The sequence below is a fragment of the Cyclopterus lumpus genome, chromosome 24, assembly GCF_009769545.1.
Source record: "Cyclopterus lumpus isolate fCycLum1 chromosome 24, fCycLum1.pri, whole genome shotgun sequence".
NCBI classification, from domain to species: Eukaryota; Metazoa; Chordata; class Actinopteri; order Perciformes; family Cyclopteridae; genus Cyclopterus; species Cyclopterus lumpus.
The window spans coordinates 17,538,340-17,558,133 of record NC_046989.1 but is presented as its reverse complement, the minus strand read 5'-3'; the positions used below and the strand labels follow the sequence as shown (position 1 = coordinate 17,558,133).

The 19,794-nt window shown below is 43.4% G+C and overlaps 1 protein-coding gene across 1 annotated transcript in view; it reads left to right on the top strand.

Annotated features, from left to right (window-relative positions):
* slc16a10 (solute carrier family 16 member 10) overlaps nt 1-17,900 on the top strand; it is a 30,375-nt gene extending 12,475 nt beyond the window's left edge. The window contains exons 2-6 of the mRNA XM_034527068.1: nt 6,491-6,635; nt 7,772-8,201; nt 14,727-14,870; nt 15,166-15,394; nt 16,049-17,900. Of these exons, the coding sequence (XP_034382959.1) occupies nt 6,491-6,635; nt 7,772-8,201; nt 14,727-14,870; nt 15,166-15,394; nt 16,049-16,278 (1,178 nt within the window). The 3' untranslated portion in view covers nt 16,279-17,900. The remainder of the gene's footprint in view (nt 1-6,490; nt 6,636-7,771; nt 8,202-14,726; nt 14,871-15,165; nt 15,395-16,048) is intronic.
* The last annotated feature ends 1,894 nt before the right edge of the window (nt 17,901-19,794 follow it).

Genomic DNA, 19,794 nt, shown 5'->3' with positions numbered 1-19,794 from the left:
GCATCCAAACCGTGGCCTGGAGCCACACTCTTGCAATCAAAAGAAAGTGGGCGGATGAAAGGCTCCCCCAATCACCAACCAGCACCATGACACACCACCCCATTCCCCGTTCCCATGACACGGACTGCAACTCACATTTCACATTTTTACTATGGATCGGTTGCATCCACTGCCATTCCAAAAACATGCATATGTTTCCTCTCTGCTTGCACATCCATAAATCACTCCGTGGCCGCTCCCCAACTTTCTCGCCATGTCATTGGGCAATAGGTTTCACTTCCTGTGCCGTGAGGCCCGAAAAACCTGAGGATGCCAAAATAAAAGAAAAAAGTTGGCATTTCTCACTGCTTCTCCCCCCCTCTAAGAGCCTCTAATGGAGCAGCCCAGTTTGAATGGCTTCCAGCTGCTGGAAGCAGGAGATGGAGTTATGGTTGCAGTTCTATACGGCCCACTCATGTCCAGATGTGTATCTGCAGCACCGTGAGGCCCTGATTAGGGGTTTGTGACTGAGGTCTTTGTGATTGAAGAGCAACAGCTGTAGAGCCATACTTTAACAGGACTGGCTGTTGTGCTGTAAGGCCACAGAAAGTCTACAGTTTGTCGAAAGGGGTGCAAGTTAAGAGTCAAGAATCTCAGGTGTCTCCATGTCGAGAGAAAAGTCTGATTTCACCTGCAGGAACCTTTTTGTTTTGTTACATCCACTCATGCTCCGACTGGTTTTCTTATTTATTGCAGGCGTTAGGAGGCCTACATGTATCAGAATTGACATACTTGAATGTGACCAAAAGCCTGGATATCTGCCCATAATGATTATATTAACCTTCCCTGTAAAACAATGTGAGTTTAAACTGGAATCAGTCTTAAAGGGGAACGCCACCAATTTTATACATGAGCATGAGCTAGAGCTTAATAGTCAAGAAGAGTGCTGCGCAGCCAGTGGATATTGTTGTATTTGGTTTTCTGTGGCTCGTTGGGTTTGTCTCTTATGTCTTTTAAATTCAATCAAATTTGAAGACTCTAATCTGAATGAACTAAATGCAAGTGGCTTTTTATTTTGTTGTTGTTGCAAGTGTGCCTCCTCCCGTTGGGCTAATCCTGTCCGAATAGGGTTTAATTAATTAATATGATTAATTCAGGGGACTTTTAAAAAGATTCCTCCTCTATCCAGCCCATTTCAATAATAAACAAGGAATACATGTTTCGTTCCTGCTCTTGTGGCTGTTACTCCAGCAGCCCTTAGGGGGGATATTAGTAACGAGTTTTAGCTATGTGCCAAGCGTGTTCAGCTTAACACAGACCACGGCTTCAGGACGTAATCCAAGGCCTGCTGGGAAAAGCAAGGACAATTCTACACCTTTACTTGCCCCTTTCTTAGCTTTCCTCCCTCGGCTCTTGCCCACTTCACCAAAGAGAAATATGCTCTGCCTTGTGCGAGCCAGCCGTAGGATTAGTACAGCACAGTCAACTTCCTGACCCCGGGTCAGTGGGTCTAAAACTTTGTAATGTGTAATTGTAATGTGAGCTGGCTGGTCCTTCGAGCAGCAGTCCAGCCCAGTGGGCATCGCCTCGGCTCGTCCAGCGAGCTTAGATCCCGGGCTAGGGTTAAGGTTAGGGTTAGGGAACAGTTTTGACTGTTCATTTCAGGGATTTATTATGTTGTAACATGGATTGCTGCTGAGGCTACTTGGGAAGTTAATCTGGACACATAGAGAAATGGTCCTGTCAAATGCAAAAAGTGATGTGTTGTATACAGTAGTGGAAGAAGTACTCAAGTAAAACCCTGCATTCAGGTTTTACGTTAGTAGGGCAGAATGGTTCATAGAGTAATATTATTGTATAGCCTACATATTATTGGACTTCTTTTGATAAGCAGCATTTTATTATTACAGCTGGTGTATTACCTTAATATACCGTTGAATAGTTGAGTTTACAGCATCTTATTTTATATATTCATTGTGTGCTTTGTTCATAAAATCCTAATCCATAAATGAACTCCATATACTGTGTCCGAATCATAAAGCACCATATTTATTTATCTCACATCTTTTACCAGCAATTACAAAGACAACATTTGGAAAAAGACAGTTTGGTTAATATAACGGCACATCATGGCAAAATAGCCAGAGTGAAACGATGATCCCCGTACTGTTCCATGTGAATGTGGTGGCGACACAGAGGGACATCTGGTCATGTTTCTGGTTTGTTGGCAGTTGATTTATTAACACCTCTTCCTCCTCAGTTTGTGTTTATATTCTAGTGCAACAGCCTGCGACATGCCAGAGTTTTAAGTGGTTATCTGATGTGGGACGAGATTTCCGCCTGAGCGGAACAGATTCAACAGATTCCTAGAATGTGCCACAGGGACATGTTGTTTATTGGACCAAGCCAGGAAAATGGTCTGTCACACTACTGCAGTATCAGCCAAGTATGCCTGTCCATTAGCTGTTCCATTTACTTTGGTTAATAGATAACTCACCAACCAGCTGCTTTAATGCAGGAGGAGTCATCGGGGATTCACAAGGCCTCTCAGTGCTCCACACACTTGGTCTTATTTGATGTTCTCGGACAGTGGTTTCCAACCATAGTCAGCTTAAAGTAGTGATTAAATAGTTGAAATAGTTTCATAAAAGTAATAAATAAACTGTTAAAATAGTTAGCAAAAGGTCAAACATACACATTTTAAATAGTTATCTTAAAATAATGAATAAACATTTTAAATAATTAGCAAAAGGTAATACTTACACATTTTAAATAGTTATCTTAAAGTAATCAATAAACTGTAGTAATGGCAAGAAAAAAGAAACAGTTGAACAGTGGAAAGTACTGAATTTGGTACCATCTGCATTAGGCAGATGATTATTATAACCCATTTCTTTTTCCCATTTTTAATTTAGCATGCAAATTACCATGTAACTGGCATTTGTATATTCAACAAATAATTACAAAGTGATGACCGCTTGCTATTTAAATAATTTCACTGACTGTTTTATGTCATACAGCACAACCGTTTCAAACACTTCTCAAATTACAGTAGTGTACAAATGTACTTACTGTACTGTGTATATTTCAGATACTCTATAACACAGCACAGGGCTTTAAATAACCAGATTTGCTTGATTTTGGTGAAACATGATTATGTCCCAAGCTTTTTGATCCGGCGGTTGATCACTAACTGTGATCACTATGAGCGGTTTCCATTGTATGTAGCTAAAAGTAATAGATACTTGGATGTATCTATGTATATATTTGGATGTTATATTTGGAAGTCAGACAAAAGCAGTTTGGGATCTCAGAGTTTAGAGTCTGCAGTTCAAGAATTCAGAGAGTTTCATGCCGTTTTCATGGCTGTAGATCCAGTAGTTGTGGGGTGACTGGGTTCAGAGCAGAGGGGCTTCCAGCGAGGAGTCTTTAACGAGGCAGACAGACGACTTAAGGCAACTCGGCCTCGTCTGTCGGTGTCCAAGCAGGGGCCCGCAGCAGATTGTGGATGTCACCGGGACGGAGGGAATCCTGATATTGCATTTATTAAATCTAGAATTCCTCTTTGTCTGAAGCGTAAATGCTTTTAAATCGAGGGGGGCCAGCAGATGAAACCACAACAGCAATTTCCTGTTGTCCTTGAGGGATTCTGTGCCTTTTCTTCGTTTCACTGCCATTTATTACATTATGTTGCTTAAAGCGGGCTGATATCCCCACAAATATGAGACCTGGCCGAGAGGACCCCATTGAAATTGGGGCATTTTTGCTGACAGTGTCTGGAATAGGTCCTGAGAAGCTTTGGCTGTGAAACCAGAGCATGTACCGAGTGAAAAAAACGGTAACTAAATATAGGTAACGCGTCAGTATTTTTCTCCGCGGGAACATCCATATGTACAGATTGCTGCTCTTGTCCATCCGGGGAGAGAGATCCTCCTCTGTTGCTCTACTGAAGGTTTCTTCCCTTTTTTCCCTGTGAAAGGTTATTTTTGGGGAGTTTTTCCTGATCCGATGTGAGGTCCTGGGACAGGGATGTCGTATGTGTACAGATTGTAAAGCCCTCTGAGGCAAATTTGTAATTTGTGATATTGCGCTATACAAAATAAACTGAATTGAATTAAATTGAAATTTGTTGCCATCATCGGGTCAAACTTTTGTTCGTGAGCAAGACTAATTCCCATCAGCCTCAGCTGCACTTATTTGCGTGTTCGCTAAAGTTAGCAATGGTATGATGACACGTTAAACTGAGACGTTGAACACGGACAAACAAACAAGCAAGCTTTTATTCATGTTCAAGTTTGATTTTCTTAACAAATATCATCACAGCCTAGCAGAATGGCTGGCCTGACTGTAGTGCATTAAAACAATGGTGTTCTCTCCAGTCAAACTTTGCAGTTGTGGTTAATCCTGTAATGGTAGCAGGTGTTTTGTTCTGTGTTCCTGTGCTACCCCAAAACCTCATATCTTGTGGGGCAACCTGAGAGTATTGATGAGATGAGGATTCAGGGAGAATAAAGACACAGCAGTGAAAACAGGAATTACCCTGAAACTTGACACAGGGGTCTCCCGTTACTCCCGCAAAAAAGAAAAACAGGTAACAAAAACACTCCAGCTGCTCTGTCCCTCCCCCCCCCCCCCCTCCCCCACATGTTTCCCTCTGAGTTGAGAAAAACAGCTTTTGCGTCACACGTATGCTGTGACGGTGTCTGGATGCGAGATTTCGTTGGACCAAAACACGTTGCTTACTCCCGGCTTCCCCATCCTCTTTCTGGTCAAAGGGCACGGCTTGAGCCAGTCGTGTGCTTGTGTTGTTTTGCCACGGTCCTTGCTTGTTTTTTCCAAACCCCATCTCCGTGTTTGCCTCTTTTTCTTGATAAGAATAAAAGCTGGAAAAATGTATCTCAAAGCTTGATATTTAGTTCAAAGCTTAAGTAGTTCAAGAGCAGACGGATGTTCCCAGTATATCTCAGCTGCACGTACATGCCCGCCCATTTGTCCTAAATAAATGGAAACAACTTGTGATAAGACCTTAGAGATATAAGCTCTCTGACTCTGCCTTTGCTCTTATTTTCTTTGATGAATCCCTCAAAGATATCAAGCCCTCCAATGCTGTCATTATCCAATAATTGCCTGTCTGCATTGCTGTAAATGTGTCCTGCGCATCTTAACATAAATGAATCAGAGGTCTGCTGCAGCATGTGACAGTGGCATTCAACCGTACACTCACAGAAGACTGCTGACCAAGCATTAAGCAAACACTGAGGGTGTTTCCTTTGGTCGCCCCGATCGTCAGAGTTTTAGCTCCGCTGGCATTTTTTAGAGGCAGATCTGACTTGCAATGAAAAAAATAAATAAAGAAACTATGGTTGGCCTGAAATAGCCCACCGCTGTTTCTTCTGCCTGAGAAAACACAAGCCAGTCTCACAGAGTTTGGTAAGTGAGTGCAGGTAAAGCAGTAGCGAGAGAGTTTATGCTAATCCAAACCTAGGGTTTGGCAATATGACACTACTTTAGGGCCACCCCAGTGATTTAGCATTCATAGCGAGGGGGAACTTCCAAGAAAAAATGATGGTGAAGTTCTAAAAACACTGGATCCCACGTTTCTCAAAATGCAACCAATAGACCAAGTTGTTTAAACTCTACACCCCAGTTTATAACCCTGATGACATCATCAGGGTTATTTTTTCAAATCCTTTCCAGAGCCACAGAAACTTTCACAACTGTTTTCATAGGTCGACCAGGAAACTGACATGTATATAATTGTCGGAGTTCCTCTTTAACCATGAGCTAACAGAGCTTGTTCAGGCAGTAGAGATTATACTCATTATTTCTAGTTGTATTTCACCAAAAAGCTGGACCGCTCCACGGTAATAGTGAATTTAATCTGATGACGTGGCGTGATGTTTTATTTTTTAGCAACATTATTAGCGTTAAGTTTGTTGCCCAGATAATTTTGAGTCATTTGTGAGTCTACTGAGGAAGTGAAGAGAGATGTTACCGTCTGTCCGACCCAGGAGGGAGATGACATCCCCATGGTGTCTGTGGACTTGTGTACTCAGTGTTGGGGCCGTGCCCAAGTGTTTTCCTGATCACTCCTTCCTGTCCACTCTGTCACTCCTGTGTCCTGTCAATGTGTGTTCCTGCTGTTGCCCGTCTCTTATTGCTCGGAGAGGTTGGTGGCTTTTACCGAACCCGCTCTCTTCAAGGTTGTGAAGAAAAATGAGATACAAACACAAACAATGTATAATATGATTAATGAACAAGATTAAAAAAAGAAGGAAACTCATGACCTGTAAGGTGTGTGTGTGTGTGTGTGTGTGTGTGTGTTTGTGTGTGTGTGTTTGTGTGTGTGTTGTTATTGCATCACTGGGCTTTGTTTCGTTGTCAGCATCTGTAGCATTAATGTTGAACGACGCCGGAGACAGCTTTCCGTTTTGCATGTGAAACGATAATCACTCTGACTTCCAGCTTGTTGTGGGAGATTTCCCTTTACACGTTCTTTCTTCTCTTGCAGCATGGGTGGGCTCCCTCTCCATGGGGATGATCTTCTTCTGCTCCCCCATCGTCAGCGTCTTTACCGACATCTTCGGCTGTAGAGTTACGGCGGTGGGCGGCGCTGCTGTCGGCATGGTCGGCCTGCTGGCCAGCTCCTTTGTCACGTAAGGACGGGGCGGGGAGGGGCTGTTCAATTCAAAATGACATCACGTCATCGCTCATATGGAGTATATATAACACCTTCTCCTACATAGTTATCGGGGTAGTAGCGCCTTCAGTCTTCAGTTAAGAATATTAGTTATACCCTTTTCCCACCCAAATTAGCGTGTATATGCACGTTTGTTTTTTTAGCTTAAAGGGCTGCTACACCAAGCTAACTACTGCGTTGGCTATCGCAAGTAGCCAGCTACTGCTTAATAATTTATGTATTCAAAGGTAGTTTGCTATTTGCATGTTATTTATTCATTTATTTTCTAATATGCTACTGTACTAATGAAATAATGCCGCTTTACACTTGAAGATGAAATTTGGAAATCATCATTGGACCAACGCAAAGTCCATATTGTATTCTGCTTTTTTTTTGTTATTGGGTTGCAACACATTAACCCACCCGCCCAGAACTACTTCAATGTGTGTGTTGGTCGAATAAAGAAATAAGTGTTGACCATATTAATAAATACATATAAATAAATGAAACCTGATATTTAAACAAAACAATTCACAAAATCACTGAATAAAATAAAAATATAGGTGGAATCTGTGTAAGGTGTTCAACATGAGTCTTGTAGGACAGTGTGCTCACTCACCAAATTCCCAGTGCTTATAATGCTGTTCTGTATTAATTTGATAAAAGCATAAATGTTAGTATCAAAAGCAGACTAACCAAGAGAAGGTCTGAGGCCAAGCCGATGACATAAGATATGGTGTCGTCAGGATAAAATTGAGTTAAAAAATACAATTTATTTATGTATAGAGCAATATTGATTATTGGGGAACACCTTTATCAACCACCTTGGGAATTGAACTCCAGACTCCGGAAAGATATGATTTAAACTTCATTACAAAAGCAGTGTATTTAACAAAATGTTATGATCGACACTATGGTTACACACTCACCAAAAAAACAACCATGATCCTCTGCTGCTGGCAACTGAACAGTTTCAATGGGCAGCATAGTCAACCGTTTTCTGGATTACTATGTAAACAGCCTCGGAATGTGCAAGTTCCTGGAAAGACATGAGGTCAGCAGTGAGTCAAGAGGCTGTCCGGTGATGTAACTTTGAGCTTTCTCCCCTCTCAGGTCCCTGGGCCCCATGTACTTCACCTACGGCATTGTGTTCGCCTGCGGCTGCTCTTTCGCCTACCAGCCCAGCTTGGTCATCCTGGGCCACTACTTCAAGAAGCGCCTGGGTCTGGTGAACGGCATTGTGACAGCCGGCAGCAGTGCCTTCACCATCACCTTGCCCTTCGCACTGTCGCACCTGCTGGAAAAAGTGGGCCTCCAGAACACCATGCGCATCCTCTGCATCCTCATGTTCGTGCTGATGCTGGCAGGCCTCACCTACAAGCCCCTGCTGCCGGCCAAGTCCAACCAGACCCGCACAGGCCGCCGGTGCCCACCTTTGAGCCAGATCTTCAACCTCAATATCTGGAAGTCCATGGGATATCGCATTTGGGCCTTCGGCATCCCTGCAGCCCTCTATGGCTACTTTGTGCCTTATGTTCACCTGGTGAGTTTGTGTTCTCCATACTTTTTCATTAGTTTTCTTTCAAAAACAGTGTTGAAAAGTTTCAATGTAGTTGCATTTCCATTCATGCACTGAGTATGTGTTTTATTATTATGTGATACCAAGGCTTAGTTGTCCCAATCTCTTTGTAATCTCTTTATTTTTTATGTTACAGAGGGCAGTATGTTGGACATCCAATGTCTCTTCCTGCGTGCGTTTTCCACCAATCAGAATGTTGCATAATAGCGTCAAAAGCAGTTAAAGTTAATTTCATATTTCCTGCCATTCAGGACTGCATACTGCTCTAATGTTTCGGTAAATAGAGAATTTAAACGTCACTTCTCTGTGAACAGAGTCCTTGGCAGAGGTCAGACTGAGGATTTCCCGTCTTTAGTTGGCAGTCCGTTCACACCGATATTGGCGAATCAAAATAACATCTATTGAGTAAGAGAGTGAAAAATAAAAAATGCTAATTAAGCCCTAATAGACTTTTTTTTTCATTAATTGAAACTGTGTCACCCACAGGACAAATGTAAGTGATACCCCGCCCTGCAGATGGTAGGGTGGACCTTTCATTTGACATCCTATTTTGACCTAAACAACATATCACAAATATTATTCATCTGATCTTTGATTTAGACAATTATGCCGTCGTTTAGCAGAATAACTCAAGATCTGGACAAATAAAGTACAACTCCCCACACGGGGCAAATAATTTTTGTTGCTTGTGCTGACCCAACGCTTTAAACATGTTCATTTTGAAGACGTTGCCTTGATAGCCTCGTGGTCTGTAGACATCAAAACACCACCAGTGTGACTGCACGTCACGGCAGCCTCCTGATTCCCCCTCCGCAGCACGTGTCCACATAAGATAATTCACAGCTGTGGTCCCGATGACAGTACCTAAATATTACAGAAAAGGCTCAATCTGCAGTTTTGTAAATAGGTGTGTGTCCCCTCCCCCTTCCCAGAATCCCCCTTTATTTTGGCTGAGGGGGAGCCACTGTTTATTTGGACACGATGGTTCTGTTATTGGAGGGCGATCAGCCTTGTCCCAGGTATGTGTTTTCCCAACACTTCTCCCATGTCTGCTACTCAGACTGGGACACCGCAGGGAGGGTGGAGGGGGGGGCTGCAGCCCCAGCGCCACCACTGCCCTTATGGCCCCAGCACCCGTCCTACCCTAGACACAGAGCCTCCCCATGCCCGCTCTTCAGGAAACTGCGTGGGAAGAGGAAGGAGGGGAGAGAGAAAAAAACCCAAAGCAGCATATTGTTTAGCTTTTCATCAGGCCCTCAGAACCTCTCCACTCTTTTTCTTTCCCCGGTGTGTCCGCGTGCGTCAGCAACTCTGTGCCTTTCAGACCCACACTGCCACAGTTCCGTGTGTTTTTTTTCTTCTTCTTCTCCAAATTAGGCTTTACATATGGGAAGAATGAGAAAGTGTAAAGTACACACACACACCTTTCCAAGTATTGCTGATTGGAGATAAGACGTTGTCCTCCAGGTATACGGTTATGTTTGCTCTATGCGTGGGCTGATTGAAAGGCGTGGTCACATCTTGCTCTGCCTGCTTTGCAAAAAGAGCATATTGTGTGTGTGTGTGTGTGTGTGTCTGTCTTTCTGTGTTGTAAGGGGGCTGTATGTTTAATGACCATTGATGATAATAGTAATAATGCATTTTATTTGTAACGCATTTTTCATTCAAAAGAATCTCAGAGTGCCACAGAGCCAGTACATAGTTAAAACAAACTATAATAAAAAAGAAAATAGCTGGCAGTGATTTAACACAGTCATAAACATTCTTGCATAAAATGGTTTTTAGGCCGGTCTTAAAGAGTCCAGTGTCTGTGTTGCCCTCACGAGGTCAGAGAGACTGTTCCATAAGCAAAAGGCCGGTCGCCCATGTGGCGGAGCTTGGTGTTGGGGACCCGGAGGAGTGAGCTGTTTGTGGATCTGAGGATGCGGGTGGAGGTTTGGGGAGTAATGAGTTCAGGTAGGTACGGAGGTGCAAGTCCATTTATGCATTTATGGGTGAGTAGTAGGACTTTGTAGTCAATCCGGAGTGAGACAGGGAGCCAGTGGAGTGAGTGGAGAATGGGTGTTATGTGCTCATATTTCCGGACATTCAGGATCCTGGCAGCGCTGTTTTGAATGTATTGCAGTTTCTGGATGTTCTTGCCAGTGATCCCAGTGAAGAAGGAATTACAGTAGTCCAGTCTAGAGGAGTTGAATGCGTGGACGAGCTTCTCTGCATCTGACAGGGTTAAAATGGGGTGGAGTTTGGATATGTTTTTGAGATGATAAAAGGAGGTTTTGCACAGGTATTTGATATGGTCATTAAAGGTCAGGTGAGGGTCAAACCTAATTCCCAGATTAGTGACTGTGGAGGAGAAGGGTATGACCTGACGGTCAACGGTGAGATGAGTTATGGAGGATGACTGAACCTGGTGTGGAGTGCCAACAAGGAGGGCTTTGGTTTTGCTCCTGTTTAACTGGAGAAAGTTGTTGCTCATACACACCTTCATCTCCCCAAGACAGGCGGTGAGACATGACATGGCTGAAGTGGGGCTTGGGGCAGTTTAGATGTAAAGCTGAGTGTCGTCAGCATAACAGTGGAAGGACATCCGATGTTTGCTGATGACACGACCGAGGGGGAGTATGTAAATAATGAAGAGGATGGGGCAGAGGACCGACCTTGAAACCACTTGAGTGCAGTCTGACAGTCCAATGGTGGTGTGGAGGCGCTCAAGGGGGAGAGTGTGATCCACTGTGTCAAATGCAGCAGTGAGGTCCAGGAAGATGAGGAGTGAGAGTGATCCTGCATCGGCTGTCATCAGCAGGTCTTTCGTCACCCTGAGTAACGCTGTTTCAGTGCTGTGGGCTGAACGAAATCCTGACTGACATTGTACAAAGTTGTTGTGTTTGAGGTGGTCCTGAAGTTGAGAAGCAACTACCTTCTCTAACACCTTGTACAGGAAGGCAAGGTTGGAGATAGGCCTGTAATTGGCTAGCAGGTGGGACACAGCCAGACTGAAGGGAAAGGTTAACAACTTTGGTGATGAGAGGACTGAGAGTGGGAATATGTGACTTTAGCAGAGCAGTGGGAACAGGTACTGGATTTAATTTCTTAGGTATTCCTCAACATGGCTCTCTTGAACCTCAGCAAGATATAGAGTAGACAGCACACTCGCAGATAAGGTGTTGGGGTCAGAGAGAAACTGAGATAAGAGCTGGACATCAGAGAGCGAATGTTGTTGACCGTGGATCTGGAAAAGTCAATGAAGCTGTTGCATTGCTCCTCTGTAGCCCCAGTTGAAGAGGATGGTTGTGGCTTCAGGAGATGGCTTATGGTGGAAAAAAGACTTTAAAAGAGTTTAGAGTTGCCAGGGTTTTTATTGATTAAGCTGGAATAGAACTGTGAGCGAGCATCTTTAAGGGAGTTGGAGTAGGCCCTTTGATGCTCACGGAAAGCCAGTTCATAGACATTTATTATTATTATTATTACGACTGTAATTCCTGACTGCAGTTTCTGGAGCCTGGTGTCAGACTGATTTGTTTCCAAGGAGTGATCCGCTTGTGTCTAAATGCCAAAGCCCCGGAAACTGGAGCCTGATACAGGTTGACACAGGTAGTACGGGGCAGAATCTATAGGAGCATCTAATCGGTAAACGCATGAAACGGCACCATCCTGCAACCTCGCAGGAAGCCTCGAATACATAACAGACATTATTGATGCAGAGTGTGAATGAGTCAGAGTTCAATAGGGAATATCTTTTCAGGAAGCGCCGGAAACACCCAGCGGCGCTTTCACAGAAATGACAGAGGGATGGCGTATTATGGATGTCTCTCCTCGCGTTTTCAAACAGTCAGCAGAGGAACTGCCGGCCTCTGAGATATGACTGACCAGATGATTCTCATGAAGGGGTCAGTGTGGGGCCAACTGGGGCTGACTGACTAACTATCGAACCACAAACCAGCGTTCTCCTTCTCCAGAGAATAATAAACGTTAGGGCTGCAATTAACAGTTATTTTCCTATTCGATTCATTTGTCGATTATCTCCTAGATTAGTCGATTAATCGCTTGGTTTATACAATTTCAGAAAATAGTGGAAAGTGTCTAGCCCAATGTCGGTAGATATCTTGTTTTGCCAGTCAAAAGACCCAAAGATATCCACTTCAACGTGATATAAAACAGCAAGAAATCTCCAGATTTGAGAGGCTGAAAAAACATTTTTGCATTAAATAATGACTGTAAAGGTGTGATATTTTAAAATGCAAGGCATTCATGTAGCAGCAAACAACTATTTGCAATGTAAAGAGTGGAGAAATGGCTATCTGAGCAGCATGTGTACTGTTATCAGAGCTTGCACTGTTTGTGCTTTTAACTGCTCAGCACAAACAGTGTTTGAGCCACGTAGTGCAATCTCTCAATCATAGACATGTTCTGGATTTTGAATTCACTAATGGATCAGTCGTTAGTGAACATAACCCGAAGCGATACGTTTCACATCTGCACAAAGCAGAAGATCAAGAGCCTCAAATTCATGTGTGAGAACCAATCGAGAAACCACATTCTTTATTTGTTCACTTTCTCCGGTGACCGAGGAGATGTCTGGACACCGCTCAGTGCTGGGTGGCTGCATGGTAACGATAAGCTAAGAGGGAGGTGTCTGGAGAACATGACAACATCTGCAGCTGGGAGAATGCCAGTCACATCAGGCATGTCTCTTAAAGGTCACCCCCCGGGGTTGAGCTTTGACTGTCTGTCATCTGTGAATCACACACACACACACACACACACACACACACACACACACACACACACACACACACACATATACTGAGCCACCAGTTGATTAGCCTGCAGCAACGCTTTTTGGATGCTGGAATCCCTTCTAGCTCCTGAACACAGAGAATTCTGTCGTGGCGTATTGACAAAGACAATAGGTCATCCAGAAATCTCTGCGTATGGATGTGTGACCTGCCGGGGGGTGGGCGGGTTATAGAAGCAGCAGACAGACAGGCCCTTTGAGCAGGACTGCTGCTGCCTGTCTGGAGGTAGAAGTAGCTGGCAGGGCTCTACACGGGGGGCCCTTCTTTTCTCACTGGCACTCAAACTCTGGGCCTCACAGATTGGCGCTTTGGGGGTCGGAAGAGGGACAAGTACAGCAAGTAATCTGGAAAAAGAACACATGGGCTGCTTTTCTAACAGGCTGCAGAGGAATCTAACATACACTGGCAACAAAAACGGAAGATTAAAACGAGGTATGTTGAAATATGGACACGTTGGATAAGACATGGCGGCATCAACAAACTCCGGCTGATACAGTACGGAGCAGAATCGCTGAAGCTGGCCTCGACACTGCCAAGCACTCCGAACTCTGCATGCATATACAACTTGTTTTCTGCCAAAAGAATGCAAAACACTGCTACCCATCTAAGTGAAGGGTCACACCCTAAGAAAACATTGGAAGGAAAAATGGTTGTTTAAAATACAAGAAACACTGGTTCCCTCACAGCTATGTGCCACTGAAGGGAAATGATTTCCTGCTAATCAACTGCCATTGTGGATGTCCTTCTAAACTCCTTGTAAATCTCTCTGTAATCCACATGGAGGTAAATGAGTGGCTTTTCATTGGTTTTGATGATTCTGCATACAGTTGGTTCAAGTCAGTCAAATCAGGTGGCCGGGTGACGTGTCCAGTTTCATGCTGACAAAAACACCCTGTGGGACAACTCTACGTCAAACCTTCTGCAGGTTACAGACCTGCGCTTAAGGAAAACTTCACCCCGAAATGATATTATTGTACATCAGTTACTGACCTCATGTTACCGTGAACTCTTGAAGAAAACATAAAAAATCTAAAGAAACGGACAAAAGTTTCGATGAATTGACGTGAGTTACCAAGTTGTAGGGCCAGCTCACTGCTTCCCGAGACTTTACTCCACTTTTTAATTCTTCGTTTGGTACGGAGGCATGCGAGAAAAAAAACCCAAAAATGAAAGGTAATACACAAATTGACATTTCATGGGTGGAGTATTCCTATTGAGCCCCTGTGATTTGTGATGTTGGGCTATATAGATCAAATTGACGGGACTTTTAGTGATTTAAAGCTCAACACAAGTCTCATCAGTCCAGAACAGCATTATTAATACAGAGGACGTTGGTTAGATAGCAGATAGTCACACAAAAGACACTAAAACCACAAAACATGGTTGGACCAAAAAAACTAAACAGCTTGCTTCTCTTTTCAAAACACTTAATCCAAGATTGTGTTGTCTTGTCTACACACAGTGATGAGTGTGACAGCTGTGTTGTCTTGTCACAGCTGTCACACTCATCACCGTGTGTTACATAGAAATGTAAACTTCTATGAGACCACTTGAATATATGAAGGGGAAAGTTATCTCCACCACTGCAGTTGGTTTTGCTGTTTCCTCTTCTGCATTGTTTTAACGTTCCTCCCCCCTGTCTCCGGGGTTACAAGACAGCCGTGTTCATCTGTTTCCTCTCAACTGTCCCCAGATGAAGCACGTGGAGGAGCGCTTCGGACCGGAGGCCAGCAAAGAAGTCCTGCTCATGTGCATCGGCATCACGTCTGGCGTGGGCCGCCTCATCTTCGGCAGGGCGGCGGACTACATTAATGGAGTCAACAAAGTCTACCTGCAGGTCAGTGCCGGGCCTCCAGGTTTTAAGGGAGCAGACATTTGGTGGCATCTTTATTTGCATACCTCACTGCAGTGAGGTATGGCAAGACCGTAGCTGCTTTTAGTCAACAATTCATGCTAATATTAAAAATATATATGTAACGTGCAACTGAAATTTAATTTAATTTTCACCCTGCAAAAAGAGATGACTAAATGTGATTTCAGTGAAACTTGATTCCTCTCAAACAGCCATAGATGACATAAAGAAAGCTCACAATGAAGGATGTGAACACGACCCCTCTCTGCTGCCCCCTTAGGTGACCTCCTTCTTCGTTATCGGCGTCATGTCCATGATGATCCCTCTGTGCCACGTCTTCGGCGGGCTGATCGCTGTGTGCCTGCTGATGGGGCTGTTCGACGGCTGCTTCATCTGCATCATGGCCCCCATCGCCTTCGAGCTGGTCGGGCCCGACGACGTTTCCCAGGCCATCGGCTTCCTGCTGGGCCTGATGTCCGTGCCCATGACCGTGGGACCTCCCATTGCAGGTAACACCGGATCAGTCCATGTTTAGGCTCCCGTCACTCGCAGTATGTTTAACTGGAAGATAGGATAGCAGCTCAGTGCATCTGGAGACTTTTCATGAGCTTTTGAGCGGCCCTGACCTCTGACCTCTGTGTGGAGGCAAAGCAGAGATAAAAAAGAAACTCCATTGTACTCATTAGTACTAAATCACTCAACTGAAAGAGGGAAGTAAACAGTCGTCATTTCCTTTAGTCAAATGAACACATTCTACATTGTGTCCCTCTTTTAATGACTACATTGTGTATATGTCTTTGTAGACCTTCCAATATATACCCCTATTTCTTTCAGAAGGTCTCACAAAAAGGAAAAATCAAGTTGTACTATTATACTAAACATGTCATTTTAAAATAACCATAGTGGCCAATCCAGTCAACAGCTGGTCCTGAGCTAAAGGAATCTCAGGCTCATCTTCCATCTGCCACCAAATTAAACACTAGGCGTTGGCACCACCTAGTGTTTAATTTGACACCCTACAGTTTTGGCACTGCTAGGTTGTAAATTAAATAACAAAATGAATTTCAGTAAGTGAAATAAAAAGAGAAAAGAGAGAGAATTAGTAATCTATCCATCAAAATATATATATATATCTCTCTATTCATCCATCCATCTCCTCACAGGTTTCCTCAGAGACCGACTGGGTAGCTACAACGAGGCCTTCTACCTGGCGGGCATCCCCCCGATCTTTGGAGGAGCCGTGCTGTGCCTGATACCCTGGGTGGAGGCCCGGCGCAAGAGGAGGGAGAAAGAGGAGGCCCTGAACAGGGAGCAGGATGTCACAGAGAAGATGATCGAGCACGAGAAGGCTCAGGAAGCCGCTCAGAGCAAAACCGGAGAGTCTATCTTCTAAGCTGAGAGGGAGAGAGAGAGACTGTCAGACTGAGACTGCTGAGGACCGAGATACAGTATGAGGAAGATTGTAAATACTGCCTTCGGGAGGAGAGCGTGCCAAAGTGATGAAACATATCAGAGAGTTGAAGTCCAGCTTAACGTGAATGTGACCCGGAAGAACTATGCATTATATTGTTTGACTGTACTAATCTTACAACAGTCAAACTTGAGGTTTTAAATGGAATTTGATTGCTGTTTAGGTTTTTTTTTCATCACAAGGGAAAGAAGACACGCTGTGCTGACTATAAATGTAGTGTAGAAAGCTACTGATGCAGATCTTTTAGCCAGTGTCTGTGTGAAACACTTGTGGATGGCGTTTCTTAAGGGAATGGATTCTTTACAGTCGGTTTTAACACCACCCGTTGTTTTTAGATGTAGAAATGTGGCATAACAAAGAACACATATTGGATCATTCAAGCCAGGAACCCAACTTGTCGGTGCAAATCAAACTGGTCTGCTAAAGATTTCTCCTTCAACCCGCAATCTTTATTTTCGCATAAAGCCAAATATGTTAATACCATCTGGGGGGGGGGGGGTAATCTGTTCATAGTATTTTAAATAATAAACTATTTAAAAAAGAGAAAAAGGAAAGGGACATCCAGAGAGCTCTGGGATCGTCTGAGCCTTGAAGAGCCCGAGCACTGCTCGGGCTCTTCAAGGGAAGCCGCTTCATGAGTTTACGCATCACCTCAAGAGGAGATCTTGTCCACCTTCTGGATTCAGGCAGTCTCTCCTCATTCTACAGTGGGATGCTCGAGGCAATCGACAGCACGTTAGTTCTGTAGCTCTGTGTGCGCCACTTAAGCACATAAACTGACCTTGAGGAGACACCTGCAATTATTACGTCACATTGAGGTCCCCATGTGTGCGGGACTCAAATCTACATTCAAGGCCTTAATTAATTCACTTAATATTAAGCTTCCAAGTTGTATATTCCTACATAAAGTTGTAGCCCACATCTAATTATTATTATTAGCTAATACAAACACAATACACAGGAGGGGCCCCGGGGCCCCATAGAGGGTTAATCGGGCCCTGATTGTACTGTGATTGATTCCCGCAAAGTGGCTGCTTGTAATCGAACCGTGTGTCTGAAACCTGGTCAGTGTTTCACCGTAACATCTTCATTTTTGGGAAACGTATTCGCCTTCTTGCCACCAAGACTGTAAACAGATGGACGGGCTCTGTCCCAAAGGTGACATCATTTCAACTTCCAGCCCCTCTAGAGCTCGCCCATTATATGCTTGATCTCATTCGTATCATCTGTACAAAAGAAAAATAATTTAAAAACAATAAGTTGTATCGTTTTTCCATCAGAAATTTGTATCCGTGTTCAGCAAACGTAGGAAATACAGAATACAGGCAAAGTACTGCAAAAGTCAAGAGCAGAAAAACATGAAAAAGTACTGGAAATGTACAATATAACTATTTTAGTATATGGGTACAGGATGGGCACAAATACGGATCAGTGGGATGTGAATGAATTTCCCAAAATGTAAAATTGTCCCTGTAACATAAAAACTCTTTAAAGTAGGACGAGCGTTCAGTGAGGAACTGTAATACTGAAACACGAGGAACATACAGACATTGCCTTTGTGTTTATGTCCATGAACTGACTGAAGCAGTATTTCTTTTTAAACCAGCGGTGACACTTGTTTTTAAAGTTGTTCTTGTTTTTCTCTCTCTGTAAGTTGGTCCAATATTTCCAGCATACACTCTCATTGTGTGACATGAATTTAGCCTCTGGTTAAAGTCTGTGTGTGTGTGTGTGTGTGTGTGGGAAAATGGACGTTAGTCCGGTAGCTGACGCGGTCCAGGTCATAAAACAACCATTGCATGTGAACGACAGATCACATGGTGGCCTCTTAAAAGGCCATCAGGTATATATATATATATATATATATATATATATATATATATATATATACTGGGGCATATGTACTCCCCCCTCTTTATAAAACATCTTTATCTTTTGACTACGTGCTCACTAGTCCGTAAAGTCCAGTTAATCATTCACTCTGTGCCCGGGTCATCAGCCTTCGACAGAAAGCTGCTTGTTTCATGTTTTCATATTGTATTTATTTTGTGTGTGTGGAGAATGTCGGGCTGCAATTGACGAGCATTTTTCTGAAGCCTCGATTTACCCGAAGACCAAAAATGGCTGAAAGTGTGTTAATCCTGTTTGCTTGCTTTGCGTGTGCCTCCCTCAAGCCAGCAGGTCGTGTTGAACCAACCGGTGGACAGGAAGTGTCCTGCCGACATTCGTGCCTGATCCTCCTCCTCCTCCTCCTCCTCCTCAGGCCTGAGACACTCTCTACCTCTGATGTGCACGTGTGGAGCTCTGCTGCCCGTCCTTGTCCACCAGAGCAGCGTTCACCTTTTAATGAACGTGACTCGTGGAAATAAACTCCCAAAAGAAGTATCTCTAGCTTTCCAAAAACGTTGCTCTTTAAATGAAGCGCTTGCTGCACGGAACCAGAAATGCCTTTTTTTTTTATATAATAAGCTTTTATAACTATTCTCCCCGAAAAGTATATATATTTTATATATTATGATTAAATCACATCTGTTGCCTTATGATTCAAACGTATTTAAAAAGTATGACATGCATATTTTTAGACTTGTCCGCCTCAGCATTTTATTGTGAATTTGCTGTTTATAATTTTGCCTCATCTTATTCAAGCTACTGGCTTTGTGCATTTTGTTTTTACTTCTTTAACGCTTTGCTGCAAGAAGTGCATATTTGCTCCTCTCATTCCATTTTAGCATAATTTTGTCCTAATTTCTGTTTTTTTATGCTTATCTCTCATGAGTTATACCCTAAATGTTTTCTACTAAAATATGACTATTCTATATTTCCTATCAGCTGCATGATGTGCATATGCAATGTAATATTATGTAAACGCAATCAGCATTTTCAAGGCAGTAAAAAAGAAAAAGAAAAGATCTTTACATTTGCCCTTAATTTGTCTCACCACTTCAGTGTCGCACTGCAGAGCCACTTTAAGTACACTACCAATGTACTATAAACAGACAAACAGTAAAACATTACATATCATATCATTTAGCTGACGCTTTTATCCAAAGTGACTTACATAAGTGCATTACAAACTCAGAACAACGAGAATCAAGAGAGTACAATTTCTTCAAGAAAGCCAAACTACAAAATCCTATAAGTAAGTGCCACTTTAACTTGAACACATATTCTTAATGTATGTTGCTGCTCAGGAGGTAATGAATGCCCGACATGTGGATATTTGAGGGTCATTGAAGGCTAAAGAGATGCCACCAACACAATGGGTTTGATTTATTTGCTCATTATTTTGACAGGATACATTGCATTACTATGTGAGCATGAGTAAGCACAAACATTCACGGAGACAGGACGGAGCGGTTTGTATTGACATTCCATCCACTGCTCTTAACAGCATGAATCCAAACTGCCGGGGCACAAAAGGGCCAATCTTTCATTGCG